We start from the raw sequence: 27,450 nt of genomic DNA on the forward strand, positions 1-27,450 counted from the left end.
ATATTGACCAAAAGAGTCAAAGTCCATTCAGATGGTTGAGGGGCCTTGGAATTTTGTTTTTGGTTTTCACATACAAGTTGGAGGGCAGATGCATTAGCCTCTTGAAATACCCAGAAACCACTTGTTTCCTCATCTAAAAATCAGGTATGACAGGATCATTTAACTATCCTGGAAATCAGATGAAGCACTGCATATGAAAGCACTTTGTAACATCGATAGCACTGGGAAATGTAAAGACCTTTTACTGAAATATAAAGGTGTATGGTCAACTGAATACATCTCAGATAATTATGATTTGACTGTATGTATTGAATATAACCTGTAGTGGGCCCCTTGGTAAACAGCTTACAGTTTTGTTGCAAGTTTTAGCCAAGAGAAAATGTATTTGTTGACTAGTCATGCCCTTTATTGGCCACATGATGAGCAGCAATGATATTAACACACAGTGCACCTTGCAGAATTCAAGAATGTCTCAGTGTCTTGTGAACTAGGAAGCTGAAATGCAGTGGTATGCAGAAGGCTGGCTCAGTAGGAGCCTTGGGAGTGTCCTCCAGATAGATGTTTGTGCAGGTTGTATTTGATTCCAGTTGGCCATGAAAAGCTGGTTGCTCTAAAGAATGAGAATATACTTGGTTTTGCATTTACTAGAACTATCTGGGGAACAAATCTTGGGGTGGAAGAAAGAAGGGAGGGAGGGAAAGCTGTGCTTCAATACCTAGGGCTTCTTTCCTGGAATGGATCTGAGAATCTGGGATTGGGTGGCTAATATCTCATCTCTAGAAGGGAGAAAGAACTGGGTGGTGATGGCTTTGTATTTTCTACTGGAGTTCACTACAGAATAGGTGAATGGAATGGGCTGCTATGATCAAGACATTAGGGAGGACAGGTTTGTGATACATTAGAAAACTTGAATGAGCCCTTCTATGATTCTCTCTTCCCTCTTTCTGCTTCCCTTTCTGAATCACCATCCGCAGGTTGTGGAATTAGCAAATCTATTATGTGAGCAATAGCAAACTTACAGGAGCCCTTGGCTCCATCTATCTCCCTGTTTGTGTCAGTTCATTCTGGATGCTTTTAGTCTGTGGTCTTCATTCACTCTTTTTATGGGGAAGTAAAAGGAGTGGGACAGATTATGAGAACAGCTGGGTCCTCCCAGTTGCTGGGGTGGTTATTTTAAGCTTTGTTTAATGTGTCCAGAGACCCAGATGGCATTTTTAACTAAGCTGCTTTATTAAATCTTGTGATAAAGCATAGTGATGTTTATTGAAAAGGCAGACACACATCAGCAACATTATGCGTGAAACTTGCTCTAAGAATTTTCTATAAAACATCTGTTCTCTTTGAGCCTTTTGTGAACTCTGGAAGTTTGCTAGTTTCTATATAGACTTGAGGACAAGAAGCTGGAACCCACTTTTGGAGATGTCCAAGCATAGGTATTGGAATCATTAATCCTAACCCTCTCAGTTTTAAGGCCCCGGATACCCTTCTGTTAGACAACAGTAACATGAGCAAGCACTGTAATAACATTTAAACAAGATTATTTGGAAATAATGGACAAGAAAAATTAGTATAAATTGTTTGGGGATTTTAAAATTAAAGATAAAAAGCTAGGGCTTCAATGACCTGTGCCAGCCTATAGCCTTAAGAGTCAATTTGCAAACACTCAAGATTTGGCCAATATGCCTCTACTACTTCTACTTAACACAGTCAAAGGGAAATTTTTAGATTCTTTCATCTGATTTGACTCTCTTAGTTACGAATAAGAGGATATCTAGAATATATATGTGACTTGTTAAAATGAAAATCCACCTTCTCTGAGTCTTCAAATATCTTTCATATCTTACATTTTTAGTAACATCAACTTTTGAAGTCATGTCCGTAGTTGTATGAAAAGAAAAATTTCAGGAACATTCAACCTCAAAAGTTCTTTTTCTTAGTCTGAAGTCATAGAAGCATTTGACTTTTACTTTCTCTTTTTAAGTTTGTACTAGTAGGTATTTTGTATAAATATAATATTTAATTATTGCCTTTGTATTCCTTTTCTCTAGTAAACATCCTGGTTTTTAGCTATCAATATGTAGTTTTACATTTAGGGATTTCTAATGGAAAGACAAAGGAATCTGAAATCAGAGGACAAGAGTTTATTCTACTTGACTAAACACATACAAAATACTGGAAGGAGAGTTTTACAACAAATATTTAATATCTATGACATGTAAAAAGGTTTTCGAAATCAAGAAAATTCAAACAATTCAATACAAATATCATCAATAATAACACATGAACAGGTGGCCAACCTTATTAATAACCAGAGAAATATAAATTAAAACAATCCATCAACTTGTAAAAAAGATGAAATTTCCCAGAGTTGGTGTAGGTGATGTAAAATTGTCATGTTTGTATACTGTTCATAGAAGTTAAATTGACATAACTTTTTGGTCAGGCAATTTGGAAGTATATATCTAAATTAATAGAGTAGTTTTCTAATAACCTGGGAATCTCTTAATCTAAGAATCTTTACTAGATTTTTCTAGAACAAATATACAAACATTTATGTACAAGGGTACTCACTGCAGCATTTTGCTAAGGAAAAACTCAGAAAAAATCTATATGCTCAACAGAGAACAGGTACATAATTTATGACACAACTGCACAATATACACCACTAAAATAAAGGATATAAATTTATATGTAGTATGAAAAAGATGTGAATGATAGCTTGTTGGTGAAAAACAGCAATGACTGGAATATTGTGTGTAACGTAATCCTGCTTTTCTGTATATAATGTAGGCATAGAAAATAGGATTGAAAGGACATACTCTAGTCAACAGTGTATATAGCTTGGGTGGAGGGGCTGTATAATGGGGAAGGAGAGTCCCTTTTCCTATCTATTCCATATACATCTCTGGATTTAAAAGATCATACATGCATATGCATTACCTTCAAAATTAAAATGATAAAGACAAAAGGAGAAGCTTTGGATTTGAATCATGATACTACTGTTTGCAAGTTATATGACCATGGGGAAGTTGCCTAGCCTTCTGGGGTTTATTTCCTCATTTATAAAAATAGGGAAAGTAATAATACTTGTCTACGTATCTTCTAGGGTTGTTAGGAGGATTGAATGTGATAATGGGTTACAGCATTATGAATTATTTATTCACATAACACAATTATTATAAAAATATTTTGCTCTGATTAAAATAAAAGAAGGATGAGATCATGTGTGTTTTTCAGTCCCGGTAGTTCTACTAACCAGAAAGCCCCTGCTGATGTGGTGATCACAATTGCTTTGGTGCAGCTTCCTCTTGACTTTTGGCATTTCTCCATGCTGCTAGCTAAGGCTGAGGTGGCGACTGTGGAAGGTGTGATCTCCTCCCCCTCCCAGCACACATTTGTGTGCGTACTCACACTCATGCACACACAAACACACACATGCACACTCTATCACAGTACATGAGGTGGCAGCAGCTGCTCCAGCATAGACTTTCACACAACATAAAGGACTTTTTTGGTGTGGTCTGTGCATTATTTCCTGTTAAGCATGAGCTGAGTCAGTGCCATGCTTTTCCATCTGAAACCTTTCTGAGGCTCAGGCTGTGTTAAGAGCAAACCCTCTCCCCTCCATGCCCACCCCATGGCCCTCTACTGAAGCCAGATCTTAATCTGCTCATTTCATGAGGATTTTCAAACCGAATGGACTGGGCCATGTGAGAGATCACTGAAAGGAACAGACCAAGCAGAGGCTAAGAGACTCCATGCTAATCTGCTGAGTCGTCTGAAAATGCACAGCTGTGGGAGCTCACGGTGCTTTAAAGTACTTTGGCAGGATGTTTGTTCAGGGGTCTGTTCCTGCAGCCCTGCTGAATGTTTGGTTAGGAGGCATAATCTTTTTTTGGACAGGATCTCCCAAATGTAAAGTGATAGATGCTAATGTGGAATATAATACAGAGGATCCAGCTTGGATGTCATAAATAACAATAAATTGTTTAATCTTGCTGAGCTGTAAATCTATGATTGCCAGAGGTCTTTAGTTCACTGGAACATAGTATGGGGGCAGGGGCACTTAGCAAATAGGCAGTTATTATTTTCCAACCAGACAGAAACTGGTCTGATGGAATTTATCTAAAAAGGCATACACATGTATTTTAATTAATTGTGACAATTACTCAGAGAAAACACATGGCCCTAAAGAGGCTGAGGGGTTTTTTGTTCTACCTATAAATGTATATGTATATTCACCTATATTCTACCTATGTATAAGTAAGAGAATGAGTTTTTGTTTTGGGGATATATATTTATACGTATCTATACAGATAGATATACACATACTTAATTTCTGTCTACCTATTAAGGTGTGGTGCCAGATGGAAAGTATTTTTAAGCATTTAGATAGCTTATTCTATAGCATATGTGTGCATATAGCCCCCCCATAAAGCTTTGTCTCTTTTCTGGATATATTTAACAAGAGGCTAGAACAGAGTCCAAAATGTCAGAAATGTTTGAACATTCCATAGAAATGAAGGAGGTGTTTCCAAATGACCTATGTTTTTATGGCAATAAATAGAACTTGTGCTGCGTTGGATGGGTCAGGAGTAAGGAATATAAACAGTGTAAGTATGACTATTCCAGGCAGAAATCTACCTTGTAAGAACAGCTTTGTGCAGTGAGCTCAACAACATTGATCAGTTAGCAGTCCGGTTCAGTACAACATTGATCAGGTAGCAAGCCGGTTCGGCAGTGCCAGTCGGAGACACAGATGGGGACAATCAAAGAAGATGCAGGTCAGGACAAGGATGCAGACATGTACCTGTCACTACCATGGACTTCAGCAGCTTCTTAGTGAGCAGGTTTATGATTAAAGAAGAAAGACATCGTTGATATGTCAGCATGTTACAATTAATTTGCTGTTTAGTTATTAGCAAACTACATCCAGTTTTTAGTTTTTAGGTTTTTTTTTTCTTTTTTCTTTTTTGAAACAGGTTCTTGTTCTGTCATCCAGGCTGGAGTGCAGTCGTTATCCAAGCTCACTGCAGCCTTAAACTCCTGGGCTCCGTGGATCCTCCCACCTCAGCCTCCCAGGAAGCTGGGACTACAGGTGCACGCCACCATGGCCAGCTAATTTTTCTTATTTTTTTGTAGAGATGAGGTCTTGCTGTATTGCCCAGGCTGCTCTTGAGCTCCTGGCTTCAAGCCATCCTCCTGTCTTGGTTTCCCAAAGTGCTGGGACTATAGGTGTGACTCACTATGCCTGGCCTACATCCAGTTTAATTTATACTACAGTGTGGGTTTAGTCCTCAAACATGTTTTTGTTTTACATATAAAAATTTGAGGTAAAAGAACATTTTTACATTGGTCAATAATGGTACATTTAAACAATGGACGACTATATCCATTAAAATCATGTTGTGGAAGAATATTCAGTGACATGGAAAGATTGACTCAAGGGCAAGTGAAACGTGTCAAGAGTCTGTTAGGTACTAGACACTGTAAACTGGGTCTTGGCTGTGTTACTTGCTTACATCCTCCATCATGTGATCTTTTAGATAACAAAATCGAGATACATAGGGATTTGGGATCTTGCGCAAAGTCACTCAGGCAGTAGGTGGCAAAGTCAATTCTTACATTCTTTCCCATTGAACACCAAAATCTCAGCTTACCTCAGGGCACTCAACTCTGCTTTCTTGACCCACACCCAGGTAGACCCAATGGACACTTGTAGCTCTTATCCAGCTGGGGTGGTCACCTCATAAAATGGCAACAAGTGGGGCCCTTTCTCGTTCTAGTGAGTCAGACTGTATACCTTAAAGATTTCAGAGCACTTCCTATGTACTGAAATTGCCTCATTACCAGGAAGGACATACTTCCAATTTTCACCACCTCCATTTTGCATCCAAGGAAGATTAGATTTCTTGATCTTCTCAATGAAATCTTGAGAAATGGGTGGGCCGATTGAAGAACAGGACTTGGGCCACACTTCTAGATGCCTGTGACTTTTCTGCACTTATTCAGATATTAGGAATTGATTATGAAATCCATGGTGGTTTGATGCTAATGAACTCTCATCTATCTCTCCAGCATGTGTGTAAAGACTTCCAGAGGTACAGGAAGTTGAGGATGAGCTCTCTTACTTCCATCTGGTCTCCATGTAACAAATCATATAACTGCACAATTATCCAAATGCAAATGAAGGAGTCCCTTGATGTTTGGATAACCATATTCATGCCTTGAGTTTGTTATTTCTTGAAAGTGCCCTTTTCCGTCTCCTGTTTACCCATGGACAACACTACTTAAGGGCTGGCACTCTGCAACCCATGGCAGCTTGGCTTTGGGGTTCCTTCCAGTGTTTTGTTTTTGTTTTTAACCGAGAAGACAGGAAACAGGCATCTTTGTGTATATGGCTTGCCACAGCCCTTCATAGATGGACATGGTGGAGGTTGTGTGGTCCTGGAGAACACTTCCTCTGTGAAGCATCAGGGAAGTTTCTGTTCATTGTGTCTTCACTCTCTCCAATTCACTTGGGGAGTGATAGGGATTATAACACAGTGAGCAGAGGATATTGGGGAATGTCATGCTTAATTTTCTTTTCTTTTTTTTTTCTTAAATGACATTTAAAGCTAAAAGAGAATCACAAAGGGTAAGTCTGATTTAAGACATTTCACACATGAAGGAAATCCTGCTTTCATGCGTGTTATGTCACAGGAAAAACTCATTTAGAGTCAACATTCTGCACCTACTCCGAAATTTTAGCCTGAGGGTTTAAATATTACCTCGCTGCTCTCTAGGACTTTAATTTGAGCTAATTAGAAATGGAACTCATACTAAAACTAATTTAGGAAAGAAGCTGTTGATGTTCTGAAGAAAAACAGCTGTCAGAAATAAGATCATTAGAAAACCATAGTTGTATATGGGACAAAATGTAAAGGAATAGAAATGCTGGGAGAAAGCTTTTATAGAATAACATTTTATCTTTCTTTGGACACTGGTCTAAGGCATGTGAAAGGGCATATTGATTCCCTTGGCACCTGGTATGCTCATTTATGGATGAAAAAGCCCAATGACATAATTTAGGTGAGGTTTAAGGCTTGATGGGAGGCATTGGTGCCATTAGAAGGATGGACACAAAGAGTTCTTAAGTAACGGCATCATGGGAAATGATAATTGCACACTCCTTTCTACTATGTCTTGGTTTCCCCAAGCATTTAGAAGTCACGGCTGGGTAGGAACAAATTTATCATGAGTCTGTCTGTGTGTTTGGGAATGCATATGCCTCACAGATGTGTCTGCAGGGGTCTGTGTGATAATGTTCATATATGTGATAGGTGTGGACCCTGGGATCTGTATCTGTGTGGACCCTGGGATCTGTACATGTGTGTGAGTGACAGGCTAGGCTAGGCTGAATTTGAGTGTCCTCATTCAAAAGGACATATTTAATTGAGGACTGTTATGTGCCTGGTTCTCCATCAGGAAGTGTGATTCAGGTTGGCCAACACAGAGTGGTCCAGGTCCCACTGACTAAAGGACTGTGGGTCCTGCTGCGCCAACTAGGTGCATGGACTGCTTCTATTTCAGATTCCACAAATCATAAAATGAGAATATGCTCTTTGTCAGGCTGCACATCAAGTATTCATGTTTGAGTTATTTCATTCAGTCTGAACCCATTTTAAATATAATAGGAAGTCTTGTTTCAAAATATATCCCTACTCAGGCTTACCGCCATGCTCCCCACCTTCATCCTGCCCACCGTTTTCTCTCACTTGGAAACTGGAGCAGCTCTGAAGGGATGACCCATGGCAGCCTATTTTCCAAAAATGAACCAAAGCTGAACTCTTTCTGGCCTCAGGACCATTGCACTAGCTGCGCCCTGTGCCTGGAATCCTTGGCCCACAGGCACTTGCACTTCTCAAATGCTGTCTCCTAAGAGAAACCTTCCCTGACAATCCCCTGCAACACTCTACTCTCACCTCACACTGACCCCCAGGTCTCACACTGACCTCAGGTCTCACACTGACCCCCAGGTCTCACACTGACCTCAGCTCTCACACTGATCCCAGGTCTCACACTGATCCCAGGTATTCTTTCTGGATTCATTTTCTTCAAAGCACTAATCGCCGTCTGATATTACACATATGTCTGTGTGTATTCATATGGTTCCCTAATTCACAAGTCATCTGTTCAAGAGCAGTTTTTTTGATTGTCTTGATCAGTCTGTATTTACACTTCCTGCAACATCGTCTGGCACAGAGTAGGAATTCACATGACAGCTAATTGAGATAATGAATGAATGAATAACAACATATGCATATCATTAAGAAATATCAAGGAAATACCAGAAGAAACTACCTTGTTGGGAGAGCTGGTAGGTGTTTGAGAACTTGATTTTTGTCTTTAAGTCTTTGAGCACTGTGTGCTGTTATATACTTTGTGCCTGAAGTACTTTGAATATAAAATCGGAACAAAGATTTAAAAATATAAAAACTGTTCCAAAGAGGCAAAGGCACATAACATGAATCTTTAATTTTGGAGCCACTGATGTAAAATTTTACTGACTTTAGACGGCGTTTTAGTCTACTTAAGTGTTCAATCATGAAAATTCTCTAGGATAATTCTTTCTTTCCTGTCCTTTTAAAAGAGTAATAGTGATGCCTACCTCTCCCTGCCATGAGCTCTTTCTTCCACTTGATGCCCCACTTGATGCCCAGTTCCTGGCCATACTCATCCCCATACCAGACCAGCAGTTCACAGCCTGGCCTAATGACTCGGCAGGTTCTATAGAAGATCTGATGCCCAGTTCCTGGCCATACTTATCCCCAGACCAGACCAGCAGTTCACAGCCTGGCCTAATGACTCGGCAGGTTCTATAGAAGCTCTGCCTGTGGTACTGGAAGGCCACCAGGTTCTGCTCTTCATCATCCCGGGCACAGTTCTCATACCTGGGGTCAAGGCAGGCAAAGGGAAAGAAAAGAGGCAGTGAGTTCCCTCTAGGCAGGATGACTACAGTGCTCATCCTGCCTAGAATGCTTCCCTGCTGTGCCTAATCAGCCATTTTTTCAAAGCCCAACTCCAGACTTACCTCCACCTTGATTGGCCATAAAACACATTGACCTCTAGCTTCTCTAAACTCTAAATTAATTCGTTTTATACCACAGAACTTGGTGCTTGATCACGTGCTCTGCTTCTAGATTAGCTCACATCATTCTACACTCAGCTCAAGTCCATCTTTCTTTGACAGGCCTTCCTCTAATCACCCTACAGTTCACTCAGCTGCCATTCACCTGACTTCTTCAGATTCCTAGAGAAACTCAGAAGCCTCTTTCTCTTGGCCCAATAACATAGAACAGTAATAGTTGATTCATTTTTCTATTCTCTGATAGAACGACAGCCCATTGTGGAAAGGGGCTGGGTCATCCTGCAGCTCACTTCTGTTCAAGTAGTGAACTTCACTTCCTAACCTGGAACATACTAAGTGTTTAACAAATGTGGATTACATAAATTAAAGCATGAATTAACCTTGTCAAGGTTTATCTTGGTGCCTCAATTTTGTCTAGCATACATATTTGTGTTTTGATACCAATAAATCATAATATCTATATTTTTATTTTTTATTTCTAAAAGTTGATGGTATAAAACAGCACTGTATGGAGAAAAATAGAAATAGGGGATGTGAAAATCATTGAGGGAGGCATAATGAGAAGGAAGGAAGTCCGGGTTTGTGAGAGATGGAGGTTCTCTCTGAAACTAAGAGAGCTAGTGGCCTTACCTCATCCAGTTGGCCCAGGATTTATCTTTTCCATCCACATACTCATAGCAGTTTCTCCCCTTGGTGATCTGAGTTTCAAAAAATAAGGTAAAGACTTTTTAGAGGGTAAAAATCTGAAGAATTATTTTACTCCACGGTCATCAATGGCCTTTGGACCTGCAGAGCTTCAACTGCCAACTGAGACCACATGGCATGCACCTTAGTCATCATCTACACATCTGAGTTGGTTTGTCCAATCAGAGCAGAAGCTCCAAAAGGGAGGATGCACTTCTTTGTCTTTGTACCACTCTGCTCCCACGTACCCTGTGATCTCTAAATAGGAGTTCCATGTTCATGCAAAGACCCTTGAGTACACAGAGCTAACCATGTTATCCCTACCTATATCCTAACATGTAGAAGGTGATGTCCCACCAAAGGCACAGAAGGGATGTGGGAAGACAGAACAGGGGAAACAGCAGGCTCTTCTTACTAGCCAGGAATATCCACTGTTGGCTGCCTCTTCGTCTTCTGTAATTCGGCCCTCACAGGGGCCAGAGTGCAGACCCAGTGGCAGATCAGATGCCTCGTTCCATACTCCAAGCCCAGCCTGAGGGATGCCTGATGGCCCAATTCTCAGCCCTGGGGGCAGACTGAGGGCTGAACGGTTGGGATGCCCCTTGTCCACTGCACTGTCCTTTACAAATGTAGGGGGCCCATGAGCAGCACAGCTGTCAATGAAGAAGTTCTGACACATCTCACAATCTGGAAGTGAGGGAAGCAGGGATTAGGAAAGTTGTAATGCATGTTCCTTGATATAAGAGCTTCAGAAAGAGCTTGGCACTCACATTATTTAGCCCCAATCCTGTACTTTAATTCATTCGAGTAAGGGAATGATTTGTGGGCCAAATGATGAAATTATTGTACCAGGACATAACAGCAAGCTGTGTGAGTGGCTGAAAGGGTCACTCACAGAGGTAGTCATCATCCTGTGGCTCGCTGATCTCTTTGTATGCATGACCCTTTCTTTCTCGCAGGCTATACATCTTTCCTACGGTCTCCTTCCTCCTGAGTTCTAGGTTGGAGAAGAGTAGATGGGTAAAATTGGGAGTCTGGGGTGTTTGTCCTTGTTTCATAAGAAAATGTGAAATCTCCTACCATCAAATTAGCATCTACCTTTCTACATACTCTAGTCTCCCCCTCTTTACTGCTTCAGAGAGACTTAGACCCCACACCCACACTGACTGTAGATGCCTATTCAATTTTAGTTTCTAGCTGTTCTCATTATCCCATTAACCTCCCAGCCTTTCTGCTTACAAAATGGTTCATTCATGCATTTATTTATTCAGAAAATATTTTTTGAGAGTTCATTACATCTTAGGCATTGAACAAAGGCCTGGACATACAACACTAAGAAAGTATAGTCTCTATAGGGGATCTTCTATGTACTAGTTGACATGTGATGGAAAAGGAAATGTAGAAACGCACAAAAGAATATATATTATCAGAGAGGTACTTATTGGACACCTCACATGTATCAATTCATTTATATTTAATTTAATGATTTCAAACAATACATGAGCTCTGTATACTTGGTCTCATTTTACAGATTACCATTCAGGAGCCCATGGAATTTATAAGATTTGCCCAAGGCCCCAATGCTTCTGTGTGGATTATAACCCAAGTGAGTGACTTCAAAGTTAATGTTCTTACATGCTATTCAATACTGTATCCAAGGCTAGGCATGGTGGCTCAAGCCTGTAATCCCAGCATTTCGGGAGGCTGAGCTGAGCAGATCACTTGAGGCCAGGAGTTTGAGACCGGCCTGGTCAACATGGTGAAACTCTGTCTCTACTAAAAATCAGCCAGGCACGGTGGTGCACACCTATAATCCCAGCTACTCGGGTGACTGAGGCATGAAAATCGCTATTTTCGTGGAGGCAGAGGTTGCAGTGAACCGAGATCTCACCATTGCACTCCAGCCTGGGTGACAGAGTAAGACTCTGTCTCAGTGAACAAATAAATAAATAATTTTAACAAAATACTGCATCTAACTTCTGGTCTCACAGTTGAGTCCAGCTTAAGCCCAGGCCTATCCAAAGTCCACCCCACATAGGTAGACCATACTCACCAACCTTTCTAGAGGACATAGCGGGACTAAATTCCCCTCAAATTTTTTCTTACCCAGTTTTAGTCTAGAGTGCTGTCCAGAGGTACTTGCTTCTCCAGGAGGGGACACTGGTTTCTGAGCCTGCTCTGAGCCATTTGTATTCAGTAAATTTGGCGTTCCTGACAATTCTTTCAAACTAGATTCATTATTGAATGACGCCTTGGGCATTCCCTTTAATGTGAGAATCACATATTAAAAGACAACGTGCATTTATTTAGTTCTTTACGGCTTGCAACATGTTTTCATATGACTGTAGTTAATGTTCAAACCTTGGAAATACCTAGAGTGTCTAAATACTAGAGGGAAAAGACAAGGTCTAAGTGGGTAGTGAATCTGGGACTCTAACCCATGTCTTAAGGCTCTTTCCTTCAACTTTCTCTCAAAACGTTCTATGTAAGTTAAAGGGAAGGAGGAAGAATACTTGGGAAGACTAGCTGGAGAATCAGCAAGATCTGTGAAAGAAGGGGATAAGGGCTTACAGAGAGAAGGAGGAAATCTTCCATAAACTAGTAGACTTTTGATGGAAGGGGAAATGTAGAAAAGCACAGAGGGACAAAGCACATCTGGAAAATGAGGTAATAGGGCAGTAAGGTTCGGAACAGAACAAAGAGATGATTGGCAAAAATATATCTAGACAACTAAGAAAGTGAAGTCAAAGTTGCATGTTGCCATATCCTGGAAAGAATATTTGGCTTTTGAATTAGATTAGTTAGTTCCTGTACCAATTCTGCTTGTCTGCTTGAATAAGGGTGTATTGTTAGCTAATTTCTCTTTAGTTTCCCGATCCAGAAGTTGGCATACATGGTTTTTTTGTTTTGTTTTGTTTTGAAAAGGAGTCTTGCTCTGTTGCCTAGGCTAGAATGCAGTGGCATGATTTCAGCTCACTGCAGCCTTCACCTCCCAGGTTCAAGAGATTTTCCTACCTCAGCCTCCCAAGAAGCTAGGATTACAGGCACGTGCCACCACACCCAGCTAATTTTTGTATATTTATTAGAGACGGGGTTTCGCTAGGTTGGCCAGGCTGGTCTAGAACTCCTCACCTCAAGTGATCCACCCACCTCAGCCTCCCAAAGTGCAGAGATTATATGTAAGAGCCCCCGCACCCAGCCCATGCTAATTCTTTTTTTTTTTTTGAGAGGGAGTCTCACTCTGTTGCCTAAGCTAGAGTGCAGTGGCATGATCTCAGCTAACTGCAGCCTCCATCTCCCAGGTTCAAGCGATTCTCCTGCTTCAGCCTCCCGAGTAGTTGGGATTACAGGTGTCCATCACCATGCCCAGCTGATTTTTGTAGTTTTAGTAGAGATGGGGTTTCACCATGTTGGCCAAGCTGGTCTCGAACTCCTGACCTCAGGTAATCTGCCCACCTCTGGCTCTCAAAGTGCTGGGATTACAGGTGTGAGCCACTGCCCCCGGCACTAATTCTTAATATTGTAGTGAACATGAAAGATAATAATGTTCACCAAAGTGTTTTTTGAGGTACTTAATACAGTATGAATGTGAGATTAATAATTATTCTCGCCAGGCACAGTGGTTCACACCTGTAATCCCAGCACTTTGGGAGGCCAAGGCAGGCAGATCACCTGAGGTCAGGAATTTGAGACCAGTCTGGCCAACCCTGTCTCTACAAAAAATACAAAAAACTAGCCGGGTGTGGTGGCGGGCACCTGTAATCCCAGCTACTCAGGAGGCTGAGGCAGGAGAACAACTTGAACCCAGGAGGTGGAGGTTGCAGTGAGCCGAGATTGCGCCACTGCACTCCAGCCTGGGTAACAAGAGTGAAACTGTCTGAAAAAAAAAAAAAAAAGAAAGAAAGAAAAGAAAAGAAAAGAAAAAAATAATTTTTTTCACAGACTGGGTGCGGTGGCTCACATCTGTAATCCCAGCACTTTGGGAGGCCAAGGTAGTAGGATGGCTTGAGCCCAGGAGTTCAAGACCAGCCTGAGCTACATGGCAAAACCCTGCCTGTACAAAACACATAAAAATTAGCCGGGCATGGTGGTGCATGCCTGTGGTCCCAGCTACTCAGGAGGCTGAGGCAGGAGGATCACACTAACCTAGGAGATGGAGGCTGCAGTAAGCCGAGATTGAGCCGTTGTACTCCAGCCTTGGCGCAAGAGCCAGACTCTGTCTCAAACCACCCCCTGCCCCTGTAGAAAAATAACAAACAAAAATTATCTCATAGTCCTGATATATCTCTACAGTTGAAATCTAACTCAAAGATATTTTCAGCATTCCTTGACCCTGTTACTTATAGTTTAATTCATAAGCTTGGAATCAATCATTCAGAAAACACTCAGGAGGCTCTCAGAGGCCCTGAGCTGGGCTTGGGAGTTCTGAGAAGAATCAGGAAGGGACTAGACTCCTGAAGAGCTCACAATGAAGAGGCAGCAGGCAGGCTAAACAAATAATTCCAAATAACATGAGAGTTCCCTAATTGGAGCCCAGAGGAAGGAGCCGTTACTGCCTTCTACAGGAATGAGCATTTGAAATTGGTTCCAGAAGAATATATTTTTACTTAATAGGGTGTAACCTATATGAAGTCCTAAACCATTTTCTTATTTGTTGTTTCTCAATCTTCGAACCTGAAACTCCTCAGGGCTGGAAGCTGCTTCCTCTGATCAGAATGGGTCCCTTATGAGGGTAGGGACCCTATCTTCTTCTGGTACCATCCACAGTATGAATTGTCTATTTACTTGGAAGCTTCCCTTAATCAGAGTGTTTTAGTGCAAATCTGACTTTACTACAACAGAGAAAAACTGAGGTTGAAAAATCAATTGGACGAATGATGTAAAGACATATGGGTAAGACAGCATAAACTTTATAAAACTATGAAACTTTTAATGATCTTGTAAGTGCTTTAGAGAAGGAGTTTTGGATTAGACTGCACCAACACTGAATGTGATCCCAGGGATATAACTGAACATTTTTATACCTCAGTTTCCTAACCTGTAAAATGGCTATAGTTATAGTACCTACTTAATAGGTACTATATGTGAAGTTGAATAGGTACTATACGTAAAGTTTATTCATGTAAAATGCTTAAAATAAAGTCTGAAAATACTGAGAAAATAACCCATGGTAGCGATTATTGTTGCTGTTCTTATTAACTCTTAAAATAATGATGATGTCAGACACTGCGCTAAAGAGATCAGGAGAGGAAGGCAGTAGTTCCTAGGATAGTCTGTACATTCTCCTTCTCTTACCTGTATTTGGATCTATGAGGAAGTTTTCTTGTCAACAGGATTTGGGAGATACTTACCTTCTGGTGTTTACTCTGTTCTCCTCTGAAGGCCATCCAAGGAGGTTTGACTAAAAGGTGATGAGAAATCAGTGGTTTGGTTGGTAAATGTTTCCAAACTCTAGAGATTTTTTTTTTCTTTTTGATATGGAGTCTCCCTCTGTCGCCCAGGCTGGAGTGCAGTGGCACAATCTCCCCTCACTGCAATCTCCGCCTCCCAGATTCAAGCAATTCTCCTGCCTCAGCCTTGTGAGTTGTTGGGAACTACAGGTGTGCACCACCAGACCCAGCTAATTTTTGCATTTTTAGTAGAGATAGGGTTTCTCCATGTTGGCGATGCTGGTCTCGAACTCCTGACCTTAGGTGATCCACCTGCCTCGGACTCCCAAAGTGCTGAGATTACAGGCATGAGCCACTATGCTCGGCCTAACTCTGGAGTTTCTCATTAGAGACAGAGAATTCTGAATCAGAGAGTGGTGATTCCAAGTATTATCCAAGGGCAATTTGGAAATGTTTTCTGAAGTATCATTAAGGCCTATGCTTCTATTGGGGGCATTGCTAATTTTCTTAAGATTAAAAAAAATAGATAAAACTTCATCTTTGTTCCAGCCTATCTGTAAAGGTATACCTAATAAGGTGTTTATTACATTAATTTTTAAAATGTAAATTGACCTTTCATGACAAACACACTGAACAAACTAGGAATAGAAGGAAATCACCTCAATGTAAAAAGGTCATATAAGAAAAGCCCTTTTTTTTTTTTTTTTTTTTTTTGAGATGGAGTCTCGCTCTGTCACCCAGGCTGGAGTGAAGGGGCGCGAGGTCGGCTCACTGCAAGCTCTCCCTCCTGGGTTCAGGCCATTCTCCTGCCTTAGCCTCCCGAGTAGCTGGGACTGCAGGTGCCTGCCACCACGCCCAGCTAATTTTTTGTATTTTTAGTAGAGATGGGGTTTCACCATGTTAGCCAGGATGGTCTCGGTCTCCTGACCTTGTGATCCTCCCACCTCGGCCTCCCAAAGTGCTGGGATTACAGGCATGAGCCACCGCGCCCAGCCAAAAAGCCCATTTTTTAACATCATAGTCGATGATGAAAAACTGAAAGCCTTCCTTCTAAGGTCATAAACAAGGTAAGGATTTCCAGTCTTGCTACTTCTATTCAACATAGTCCTGTAAGTCGTAGCCTGAGCAATTAGGCCAGTAAAATAAATAAAAGGCATCCAAATGGAAAGGAAGAAGTAAAATAATCTCTGTTTGCAGATGACATGATCTTACATGCAGAAAACTATAATGATTCATTAGCTGAGCATGGTGGCGGGCACCTATAGTCCCAGCTACTCGGGAGGCTGAGGCAGGAGAATCACTTGAATCTGGGAGGCAGAGGTTGCAGTGAACCGAGATCATGCCACTGCACTCCAGCTTGGGCGACAGAGCGAGACTCCATCTAAAAAAATAAATAAAAATAAAACTATAAAGATTTTACCAAAAAATTGTTAGAAGTAATACACGAATTTGGGCTGGGCATGGTGGCTCAAGCCTATAATCCCCGCACTTTAGGAGGCCGAGGTGGGGGGATCACGAGGTCAGGAGATCGAGACCATCCTGGCTAACATGGTGAAACCCCATCTCTACTAAAAATACAAAAAATTAGCTGGGCGTGGTGACGGGCAACTGTAGTCCCAGCTACTCAGGAGGCCGAGGCAGGAGAATGGCATGAACCTTGGAAGTGGAGCTTGTAGTGAGCCGATATCATGCCACTGCATCCCAGCCTGGATGACAGAGCGAGACTCCGTCTCAAAAAAAAAAAAAAAAAAAAAAAGAAGTAATACATGAATTCAGCATACAAAAGCAACACCCCAAATCAGTTGTGTTTCTATTTAGTAAAAATGAGCAATCCAAAAAGGAAATTAAGAAAAAAATCCCAATCACAATAGCATCAAAAAGAATAGAATAATTAGGAATAAACTTAACCAAGGAGGCAAAAACTTGAACACTGAAAACTACAAAACAGTGCCGACAGAAATTTAAGGAGACGCAAATAAATGGAAGGCATCCTGTGTTCGTGGATTTGAAGACTTAATATTGTTAACATGTTCATACTATCAAAATGATCTATAGATTCAATGCCCTGTCTATCAAAATGCCAATGCTATTATTTTCAGAAATGGAAAAATATCCAAAAAATCATGTAGAATCTCTAAGGACCCAGAATAGCTGAAACAATCTTGAAAAAGAAGGATAAAGTTGAAGGCCTCACACTTCCTGATTTCAAAGCATATTACAAAGCTACAGTAATCAGAAAAGTATGGTACTGGTATAAAGACAGACATATAGACCAATGGAACAGAATAGAGAGGCCAGAAATAAACCCTTGTGTATATGGTCAAATGATCTTCAGCAATGATGCCAAGACTACACAATGGAGGAAAGGACAGTCTGCAAGAAATTGTATTGGGAAAACTGGATATACATATGCAAAAGAGAAGACAGACTCTTACCACATATCTCATACAAAAATTAACTCAAAATAGATTAAAGACTGAAATGTAAGGTCTATAAGTACAGAACTTCAAGAAGAAAACACAGAGGAAAAGCTTCATGACATTGAAATGAACAATAACTTCTTGTATATGACACCAAAAGCATAAGCAATAAAAGCAAAAATAGACAAGTACGACTACATCAAACTTAAAGACTTCTGTGTAGCAAAGAAAACAATCAACACAGTGTCAAGGCATCCTACAGAGTGGAAGAAAATATATGCAAACCATGTATCTGATAAAGGGTTAATGTTGCTGAGTGCAGTGGCACATGACTATAGTTCAGCTATTCAGAGGCTGAGGTGGGAGGATCACTTGAACCCAGGAGTTCGAGACCAGCCAGGGCAACATAGTGAGACCTCTGTCTCAAAAAAAAAGAAGATAAAGAGTTAATATCCAGGCCAGGCACTGTGGCTCATGGGTGTAATCCCAGCACTTTGGGAGGCCGAGGCAGATGGATCACTTGAGGTCAGGAGTTCATGACCAGCCTGGCCAACATGGTGAAACCCTGTCTCTACTAAAAATACAGAAGATTAGCTGGGTGTGGTGGTGTGTGCCTGTATTCCCAGCTACTCGGGAGGCTGAGGCAGAATAATCGCTGGAACCTGGGAGGGGGAGGTTGCAGTGAGCTGAGATCGCGCCATTGCACTCCAGCCGGGGTGACAAGAGCGAAACTCTGTCTAAAAAAAAAAAAAAAAAAAAAAAACCGAAGAAAGAGTTAATATCTAGAATATATGAAGAATTCCTATAATACAACAACAAAACAAATAATTAAATAATGGGTGCTATGGGCTGAATTTTGTTTCCCCCAAATTCATATGCTGAAGCATATTTAATACCTCAATATGATGGTATTTAAAGATGGAGCCACTGGTAGGTAATTAGGGCTAGGTGATGTCATGAGGGTGGGACCCTTAGGATGACATTAGTGCTTTTGGTCAGGTGCGGTGTCTCATGCCTGTAATCCCAGCACTTTGGGAGGCTGAGGTGGGCAGATCACTTGAAGCCAGGAGTTTGAGACCAGCCTGGTCAACATGGTAAAACCCCATCTCTACTGAAAATACAAAAATTAGCTGACGTGCCCCTGTAGTCCCAGCTACGTGGGGGGCTGAGGCAGGAGAATTGCTTGAACGAGGTGGAGTTTGCAGTGAGCTGAGATTGCACCACTGAACTCCAGCCTGTGGCAACAGAATGAAGCTGTCTAAAAAAAAATCTTCTAGTAGGTATTATTGCTTTTATAAGAAGAAGAAGAGAGAAATTCCTTCTCCTTCCTGCTGTTGGCACACAAATAATTCATGTAAATACACAGTGAGCTGGAGGCTGACTACAAGTCAGGAAGAGAGCCCTCACCGGAACCCAACCATGCTGGCACTCTGATTTTTTACTACCAGACTTCAGAAATGTCAGAAAACAAATTTCTGTTGTTTAAGCCACTCAATGTGTGGTATTTTCTTGTGGCAGCCTGGGCTGACTAATACAATGGGCAAAAAGCTTGAATAGACATTTCTCAAAAGAAGATACATAAATGGCCAAGAAGCATATGAAAATATGCTTAACATCACTAATCATCAGGGAAATGAAAATTAAAACCACAATGAGATATCACCTTATCCTGTTATGATAGCCTCTGTCAAAAAACCAGAAAATAGCAGTATTGGCGAAGATGTGGAGAAATTAGAACACTTGCTTATTGTTGGTGGGTAGCTTAGTCTGTTTTCTGCTGCTTTCCTAGAATGCAAGAGAGTGGGAAATTTATGTGTTTGTTTGTTTTTTTGAGATGGAGTCTCATTCTGTTGCCCAGGCTGGAGTGCAGTGGTGTGATCTCGGCTCATTGCAACCTCTGTCTCCCGGGTTCAAGTGATTCTTCTACCTCAACCTCCCAAGTAGCTGGTAATACAGGTGCATGCCACCATGCCTGGCTAATTTTGTATTTTTAGTAGAGATGGGGTTTTGCCAAGCTGGCGAGGCTGGTCTCGAACTCCTGACCTTGTGATCTGCCTGCCTTGGCCTACCAAAGTGCTTGGATTACAGGCATGAGCCACTGTGCCTGGCCCAGAGTGGGTAATTTATAAAGAAAATAATTATTTGGCTTGTGGTTCTGGAGGCTGGGAAGTTGAAGAGCATGGCACTGGCATCTTGCAAGGGTCTTCAAGCTGCATCATGACATGGTAGAAGGGTAAGTGTGCATGTGAGACAGAGAGAAAGACAGGGAAGGGCCCAACTCATCCTTTTCATCAGGAACCCACTCCTGCAATAACTAACCCACTCCTGTGATAATGGCATTAATCCATTCATGAGGTTGGAGCTATCATTACCGAATCACCTCTTAAAGGCTCCACCTCTTAATACTGTTACAATGGCAATTAAGTTTCCAATACATGAACTTCCACACATTCAAACCATAGTAGTGGGAATATAAAATGGTGCAGACACTGTAAAAAAACAGTATGGCGCTTCCACAAAAAATTAAAACCAGAACTACCTTCTGATCCAGAAATTCCACTTCTGGATATATAATATATTAAAAAGAATTAAAGGCTGGGCGCGGTGGCTCATGCCTGTAATCCCAGCACTTCACGAGGCCGAGGCAGGCGGATCATGAGGTCAGGAGATCGAGCCCATGAGGCAGGCGGATCATGAGGTCAGGAGATCGAGACCATCCTGGCTAACATGGTGAAACCCCGTCTCTACTAAAAATACAAAAAAATTAGCCTGGCGTTGTGGCAGGTGCTTGTAGTCCCAGCTACTTGGGATGCTGAGGTGGGAGAATGGCGTGAACCCGGGAGTCAGAGCTTGCAGTGAGCCGAGATTGCGCCACTGCACTCCAGCCTGGGCGACAGAGCGAGACTCCGTCTCAAAAAAAAAAAAAAAAAAAGAATTAAAAACGATCTCAAAGAGATATTTGCACACTGATAGTTATTACAGCATTATTCACAATAGACAAGAGGCGAAGCAACCTAATATCCATTGACAAATGAATGGATTTTCAAAATGTGGTATATACATGCAGTAGAATATTATTCAGCCTTAAAAAAGAAGAAAATCTTGTCACATGCTGTGACATGGGTGAATCTTGGGAACATTCTGCTAAGTGATTAAATAAGCCAGTCACAAAAAGACAAATGTTTCATGGCTGATTCCACGTATATGAGGTATCTAAAGTAACCAAATTCATAGAAACAGAATTGCAGTTGCCAGGAGCTGGAGGGAGGAAGCAATGGAGTGTTATTGTTCAATGGGTTAGGGTTTTAGTCATGCAAGATAAAGAGTTCTAGGGATCGATTGCACAACAGTGTGCATATAGTTAATAAAGTTGTATGCTTAAAAATTGTTAGAAGAGTAAATATATGTTGTTTGATTTCCACAATAGAAAATAAATTGATTTAAATTGGGGATTTTAACTGAGTTCAGATAAAGATGTATAGATGTGTGGTAAACCACGGGAGATAGATTCCCTCTAAAGAGACATTCTTTTCCTGTCAAAACATTTGCAGAAAAGCAAACGCTGGCCTTTCATTCCTCTTACATTACATTAAGGTCTTAAGGAATCTCAAATCCACAGATGGGGAAATCGTAGACCCAATCCAAGTTGCTTTCTCCAGTTTGGGCAGATTGACTGTGTTTACTTCTAAACTCTCCTAACCAAGCAGTAGAAGAGGAAATGAGCTTTGCACTTCTATTTTATAATTATGGTACATTATTTTATCTACTTGATGCTGTCTCTGGTCAGTGACGTATGGGAAAGATCAGGGCAACTAAACAGCTCTCTCAAACCCGCTCCAGAATCGAGACAAAGAAGTAGATACATTTTGGTATAAGAGGATCATATAGTATGATTAAATGTACATAAATGATGTATCTTTACTTAATATTATTTCTTCTAAGACATTTAACTCAATAACTATTATGAGATTGGTGTTAGAAAGCTTTTTTGTGGATTTGCAGTTTAATTGTTTTCTTTAATTGTTCTGTGATTTATTAACATTGTTTAGCAAAAACAATGTTTTCTTTTTTTAAAAAAAAGAATGACAATTTTTTTTTTTTTTGAGATGGAGTCTCGCTCTTTCACCCAGGCCGGAGTGCAGTGGTGCTATCTCGGCTCACTGCAAGCTCCACCTCCTGGGTTCATGCCATTCTCCTGCCTCAGCCTCCTGAGTGGCTGGGACTACAGGTGCCCGCCACTGTGCCTGGCTAATTTTTTGTATTTTTAGTAGAGATGGGGTTTCACCGTTTTAGCCAGGATGGTCTTGATCTCCTGACCTCATGATTCGCCCACCTCGGCCTCCCAAAGTGCTGGGATTACATTGTGCTGGTTTGTTGAACATTTATGTTTTTGAGGGAAGACTCTTTTTCCTTTGTTAAATTCTGAAATGAAGCTGAGACCTAAACCGAGGCCGGTTTCAGGAGGTCACTTTTTTTTCCCCCCGAGACGGAGTCTTCTCATTCTGTTGCCCAGGCTGGAGGGTGGTGGCACGATTTCGGCTCACTGCCACCTCCACCTCCTGGGTTCAAGCTATTTCCCAGCTTCAGCCTCCTGAGTAGCTGGGATTATAGGCACCCATCACCATGCCCAGCTATCTTTTTTTGCATTTTTAATAGAGATGGGGTTTCACCATGTTGGCTAGGCTTGTCTCAAACTCCAGATTTCAAGTGACATGGTTGCCTCAGCCTCCCAAAGTGCTGGGATTACAGGTGTGAGGCACCATGCCTGGCCAGGAGGTCACTTCTAAATCTTACTGGGGGCTATGCACGGTGGCTCATGCCTGTAATCCCAGCACTTTGGGAAGCTGAGGTGGGAGGAACACTTGAGCCCATGAGTTTGAGGCTGCAGTGAGTTATGATTGTGCCACTGCACTCCAGCCTGGGTGACAGAGTGAGACCTTGTCTGTAATAATAGTAACAGTCATCATCATCATCATCATCATCATCATCATCTTCATCATCATCATCCCAGCATTTTGGGAGGCCAAGGCAGGCAGATCACTTGAGGCCAGGAATTCGAGACCAGCCTGGCCAACACGGTGAAACCCCATCTCTACAAAAAATACAAAAATTAGCTGGGCAAGGTGGTGCACATCTGCAGTCCCAGCTACTTGAGAAGCTGAGGTGGGAGAATTGTTGAACCTGGGAGGTGGAGGCTGCAGTGAGCCGAGATTGTACCACTGTACTCCAGCCTGGATGACAGAGCAAGACTCTGTCTTAAAAAAAATAAAAATAGGCCAGGTGTGGTGGCTCATGGCTGTAATCCCAGCACTTTGGAAGGCCAAGGTGGGTAGATCATCTGAGGTCAGGAGTTCGAGACCAGCCTGACCAACATGGAGAAATCCCATATCTACTAAACAAAATTACAAAAAATTAGCTGAGTGTGGTGGCGCATGCCTGTAATCCCAGTTATTTGGGAGGCTGAGGCACGAGAATCGCTTGAACCTGGGAGGCAGAGGTTGCCGTGAGCCAAGATCACTCCATTGCACTCCAGCCTGGGCAACAAGAGCGAAACTCCATCTTTAAAAAAAAAAATCCTCCTTCCCTTCCCTCTTACCTTGCTGCCTAGGTGTCCATTCTTCATCGGAATCTTCTGTGTCATCCACCTGGAGTTTGATGGCCTGCCTTCGGTGACACATGAAAGCTGGTCGAGTGGCTCTGAGACCTGAAAAGAAGCAAAAAATTTTGCTCTGAAATGGAAGAGCTGGGAGGAGGAACAAAGGGCAGTGGCAATGGAAAGCACCACAAAGTCAGTGCTGCTCAGTCTGATGAGCTGGGAGAGTCTTGAACAAGGTCAAGATGTGACCTCTGCATGGTCAGTATCCACACACAACCCTGCACTGATGCAAAAGAACAATATTTCCCTCCAGATTTGTCTCCGTGCAAAAGGGAATTGTGGGCAGATGCCGCCACCTGATAATTAAAATAATATAGGGACCAAAGACCTGTTTTATATCGCCCAGGCTGGTCTGTGCCCAGTACTTCCTGTTACCTATAGTAATCAGTGCATTATAGTTCATTTTCACAATCCTATAGCGAGTTTTCCCCCAGTCTCCCATTTCTGCCCATTCTTCCTTGGTGAAGTATATGGAAATGTCTTTGAAGGCATCTTTGACCTAGAGGAAGTAACAGATTCCATCAGTGATTTACTAATACACATTGAGCTGGTCCTTTTCCTCTACCCTGTGTGTAGGGCATAGCCTGGGGCCTCTGGGAGTCTCTGTGAAACATAAAGACCTTCCCTCCTTCTCCAGATTGTGTCCTGTTTAACTGAGCAGACACTGAGCATTTTCCTAGCTCTCTGCTGACACAGAGCAGTCGCTGATGCTAGTGTTCTTTTCTCCCCCATGTCCTGGCCAGGACCAGCTGCCCCCATTCCATGCACATTCAGACAGAGTCACCCAAGGGTACATGTCAGGAGTCTGCAGCACTCCAGAGATCAGCTCCTGCTGGGAGTCTGGCTTCACCTCCCCGACTTCTCACCATGGGCTTCCGCTCTGTTCTCTCTGTGTCTCCTTCTGGGCTCTCCTCTTGGGACCTTTCAGGGCTCATGGTGCTGGGACTGTCTAGAAGGCCCTGCTCCAATTCTGCGTATGGGAAGGGCCCCTGAGTCTCCCAGCTCCTAGGCCAAAGGCTCCTGTGGAAGGAGAAGGTGCTGAGATGGGGCAACAGCCCTGAGCACTACCCAGAACCAGGCTCTGTCGTCTCCATCTGGCTGGGGTGTTCAGAGCAGGAAGACTGGGTTCCTGGTGAGGTCTCGAGCACCCCAGGGAGGTCTGGGGGTACTGATGGGATGGGAAGGCCTCCACTGGCCATGAGCTGCCACCTAATGTAAGCTGGATTTTGTTCTTTTAGTTCCCCTGCAGCTTGGCTCATTTGGAGAAGGGTGGCACAGGTGCCTGGAGGGTTGTAGCTACCGGTGTTTGAGGGGAGTCCTGAGGTGTGAGAGCCAGAGGAGTCCCAAGGAGACCTTGAGGCCCCCTGACTGCTGGGACTTGGGTCACACTGAGGAGCAGGGTTCTGTTTTAGCGAGGCAAAATGAATATTTTGCATAGACAGGATTTGGGGATCTCTACCTGGGGATTCTAGAAAAATCCAGGAGTAAATCAGTCTGCATCTCTAAGGGGAAGCTATCTCTCTGGTTGGGATTTGGGGTCCCTCAGGCTGAGGGGATTTGAGATGTCTTAGACTGAAGAAATTGGGGTTTCTCAGGTTGAGGGAATTTGGGGTATCTCGAGCTGAGGAGCTTTGGTATCCCTCAGGCTGATAGTATTTGTGGTTTTTCAGGATGAGATTAGGGGTCTTTTAGGCTGAAGAGATTTGGGGTGCTCTAGTTGACAGGATTTGAGATTCATCAGGTTAAGGGGATTTGGGGTTCCTCGGGATGAAAGGATTTGGGATATTTGAGGCTGAGGAAATTCTGGGTCTCGGGTAAAGGAGATTTGGGTCTCTCATTAATGGGTTTTAGGGTGTTTGACACTGAGGTTATTTGGTCCTTGAAGCTGACGGGGTTGAGTTGTCAGGCTATGTAGGTTATCTGTGGTTGGGGAAATTTGGTCTCTCTGAGATATTTAGGGTTCCTCAGGCTGAGGTATTTGGGGTGCCTTAGGGTGAGGGAAATTGTGGCTCCTCAGGCTCAGAATATTTGGGGATCTAAGCATTAGGAGATTCGATGTTCCTCTGGGTGAAGGGATTTGGGGTGTCTGAAGCTGAGGTACTTTGGGGGTTTCATGCTGAGGGGATTTTAAATCCCTCAAGGTGGCAGGATTTGGGGTCTTTTGAGGCTGAGAGGATTTGGAGCTTCTCAGGGTGAGGGGATCTGGGGTCTCCTAGGCTAAAATTTGAAGGTCTTGGGATGAGGGTTTACGAGGGTTTCACACTGCACGACAAAGGCTCCCCATGCTCTTCACAGTCTCCCGTTTTCTCCTGCCGCGGTGTTCACCCTGGCCGGGCGTCTTCTCGGAGCCGCTCAGGAGGTGAGACGCGGTGGGTGCCAGCCTCTAGTGCTGCCAGCCAATCAGCGTTGAGACCAAGGCGAGCCCGCCAATCGGCAGTCAGGAGGTGCTAAAGGGGCGGGGAGTAGGGCGGAGCCTTGCCTGTCAGTCATGGGCACAACCCGGTTTTGGGCTCAGGAGGTCGGGGAGGGGCCTGGCTTTTCCCGCCCCTGGGGAAGGTCCCGCCCCTGGGGAAGGTCCTGCCCCACCCCGCTGGGATTGCGTGCAACCATCTGGAATCCTCCCACGCACAGGCGCAGTTTCGCGGTTTTATTACTTGGTTTTCCCCAACGCCGGTGTTTGCGACTGAGCCGGGAGTCGGGGCTGCTCCTCACGTCCCTCGTCAGGCCTGGGTCTTCTGAGGGGACACTGTGTCTTTTTGAATTGCCAGAGTTCTTGCACTGACTCTCATCTGGGAGGGTTGGTGTTCCTTTAACTGCGGTGTAAGTTGGGTATTGTCAGCTGGCTTCGTTTCTGGATGCTTCAGAGGGCCAAGGTTCTGTACAGGACCCTTACGGGTGGGTGAATTGTGCTTGGTTTCACAGATGTTGTATTAGCTGGCCAATTTTGGTGTTGTAGTTAGGGCTGTGATCCAATAGATGGTGCTTAAGAGGAACGGCTGCTATCTCCAGCAGCAAAGTTCTTTTGTACTTCGCGTTCGCAGGTGTGCTTTGCATTGAGACGGGAGAGCGATAGCCCCTCATCAGCTCCTGGACCTTGAGGGGAGCCTCCTGTGATCACTGGCGCCTGCCTGCGTTTCTTTTGTTAGGTGTTCTGAGCTGCGGGGCTCCCTAGGGCAGAGGCTGCATAGGTCGCCCCCTTTCTGGACTGGCCCTCTGGAGGGAGGCATGCCTCGCTCCCTCGTTGCCCAGGATCCCACATGTCTCACCTCTCTCAGTGCTCTGAGAGTGGGGGTTCCTCCTCCGTTCGAGTGCTGGCCACAGATCTCCCCCTCGGTATCCCTAGCTACGTGCCACAGCCCTGGGGACACCAGGAAGTCCTATGGCTTGGGGTTGGGCTCTCGCTGCGCTGGGGAATCCAATGTGCTCCTGGGTCACGGGGAAGGTACTCAGGTGGAGCAATGCACTCAGGCTGGGCTGCAGAGGCTGCACTGTGCACCTACTCTTGCAGAGTGGCTAGGCATGGGCCCTGGGAGGGGCCAGTGGACAGGAGGACTTGCAGAACGGAGGCACCCAAGTCCCACAGGGAAGCTGCCACTGCTGTCTCCTGGCTCAGACGTCAGCTGCTGCCAGAGTCTCCTCCAATTAAAATTGATTTAATTAGCTTATTGTTCTGCGGGCTGTACAGGAAGCATGATGCTGGCACCTGCTTGGCTTCTTGGGAAACTTACACTCATGGCTGAAGGCGAAAGGGGAGTCAGCAATTGACATGGCCAGAGCAGGAGGAAGAGAGAAAGATGGGGAGGTGCTGTACACTTTTAAACAACCAGATCTCACTGTACAGTTCCAAAGACGGATGGTGCTAAACCATTCATAAGAAGTTTGTCCTGTGATCCAATCACCTCCCACCAGGCCCGACCTCCAACACTGGGGATTACATTTCAACTAAGTTTTGGACACAGATCCCAACCAGATCATTCCATTCTATGGAATGCTACCGTGTAATGCATCATCTATTATCATTAATTCAAAATAAATTAAAGACTGAAATGTAAGACCTAAAAGTACAGAACTCCAAGAAGAAAAAAAATAAAATCTTTATAACATTGTAATGAACAATTACTTCCTGGATATGACACCAAAAGTATAAGCAACCAAAGCAAAATTAGATAG

At 43.2% G+C, this 27,450-nt stretch overlaps 2 protein-coding genes and 1 long non-coding RNA gene across 3 annotated transcripts in view; 2 read left to right on the forward strand and 1 right to left on the reverse strand.

Annotated features, from left to right (window-relative positions):
* Positions 1 to 27,450, forward strand: part of LOC129393271 (uncharacterized) — a 146,325-nt gene that overhangs the window by 36,599 nt on the left and 82,276 nt on the right. The window lies entirely within an intron of this gene.
* The window catches only part of LOC129393262 (tubulin beta-8 chain-like), a 60,806-nt gene that overhangs the window by 6,824 nt on the left and 26,532 nt on the right, over positions 1 to 27,450 (forward strand).
* On the reverse strand, positions 4,235 to 10,749 carry LOC129393268 (histone-lysine N-methyltransferase PRDM7-like). The gene is made up of 3 exons (XM_055093571.2): positions 10,230 to 10,749; positions 9,761 to 9,828; positions 4,235 to 8,933 (listed from the first exon to the last, which is right to left on the reverse strand). The coding sequence occupies exons 1-3, from the start codon at positions 10,491 to 10,493 to the stop codon at positions 8,585 to 8,587; spliced, it is 681 nt and encodes a 226-aa protein (XP_054949546.1). The 5' UTR covers positions 10,494 to 10,749; the 3' UTR covers positions 4,235 to 8,584.

The sequence above is a fragment of the Pan paniscus genome, chromosome 8, assembly GCF_029289425.2.
Source record: "Pan paniscus chromosome 8, NHGRI_mPanPan1-v2.0_pri, whole genome shotgun sequence".
Lineage (NCBI taxonomy): Eukaryota > Metazoa > Chordata > Mammalia > Primates > Hominidae > Pan > Pan paniscus.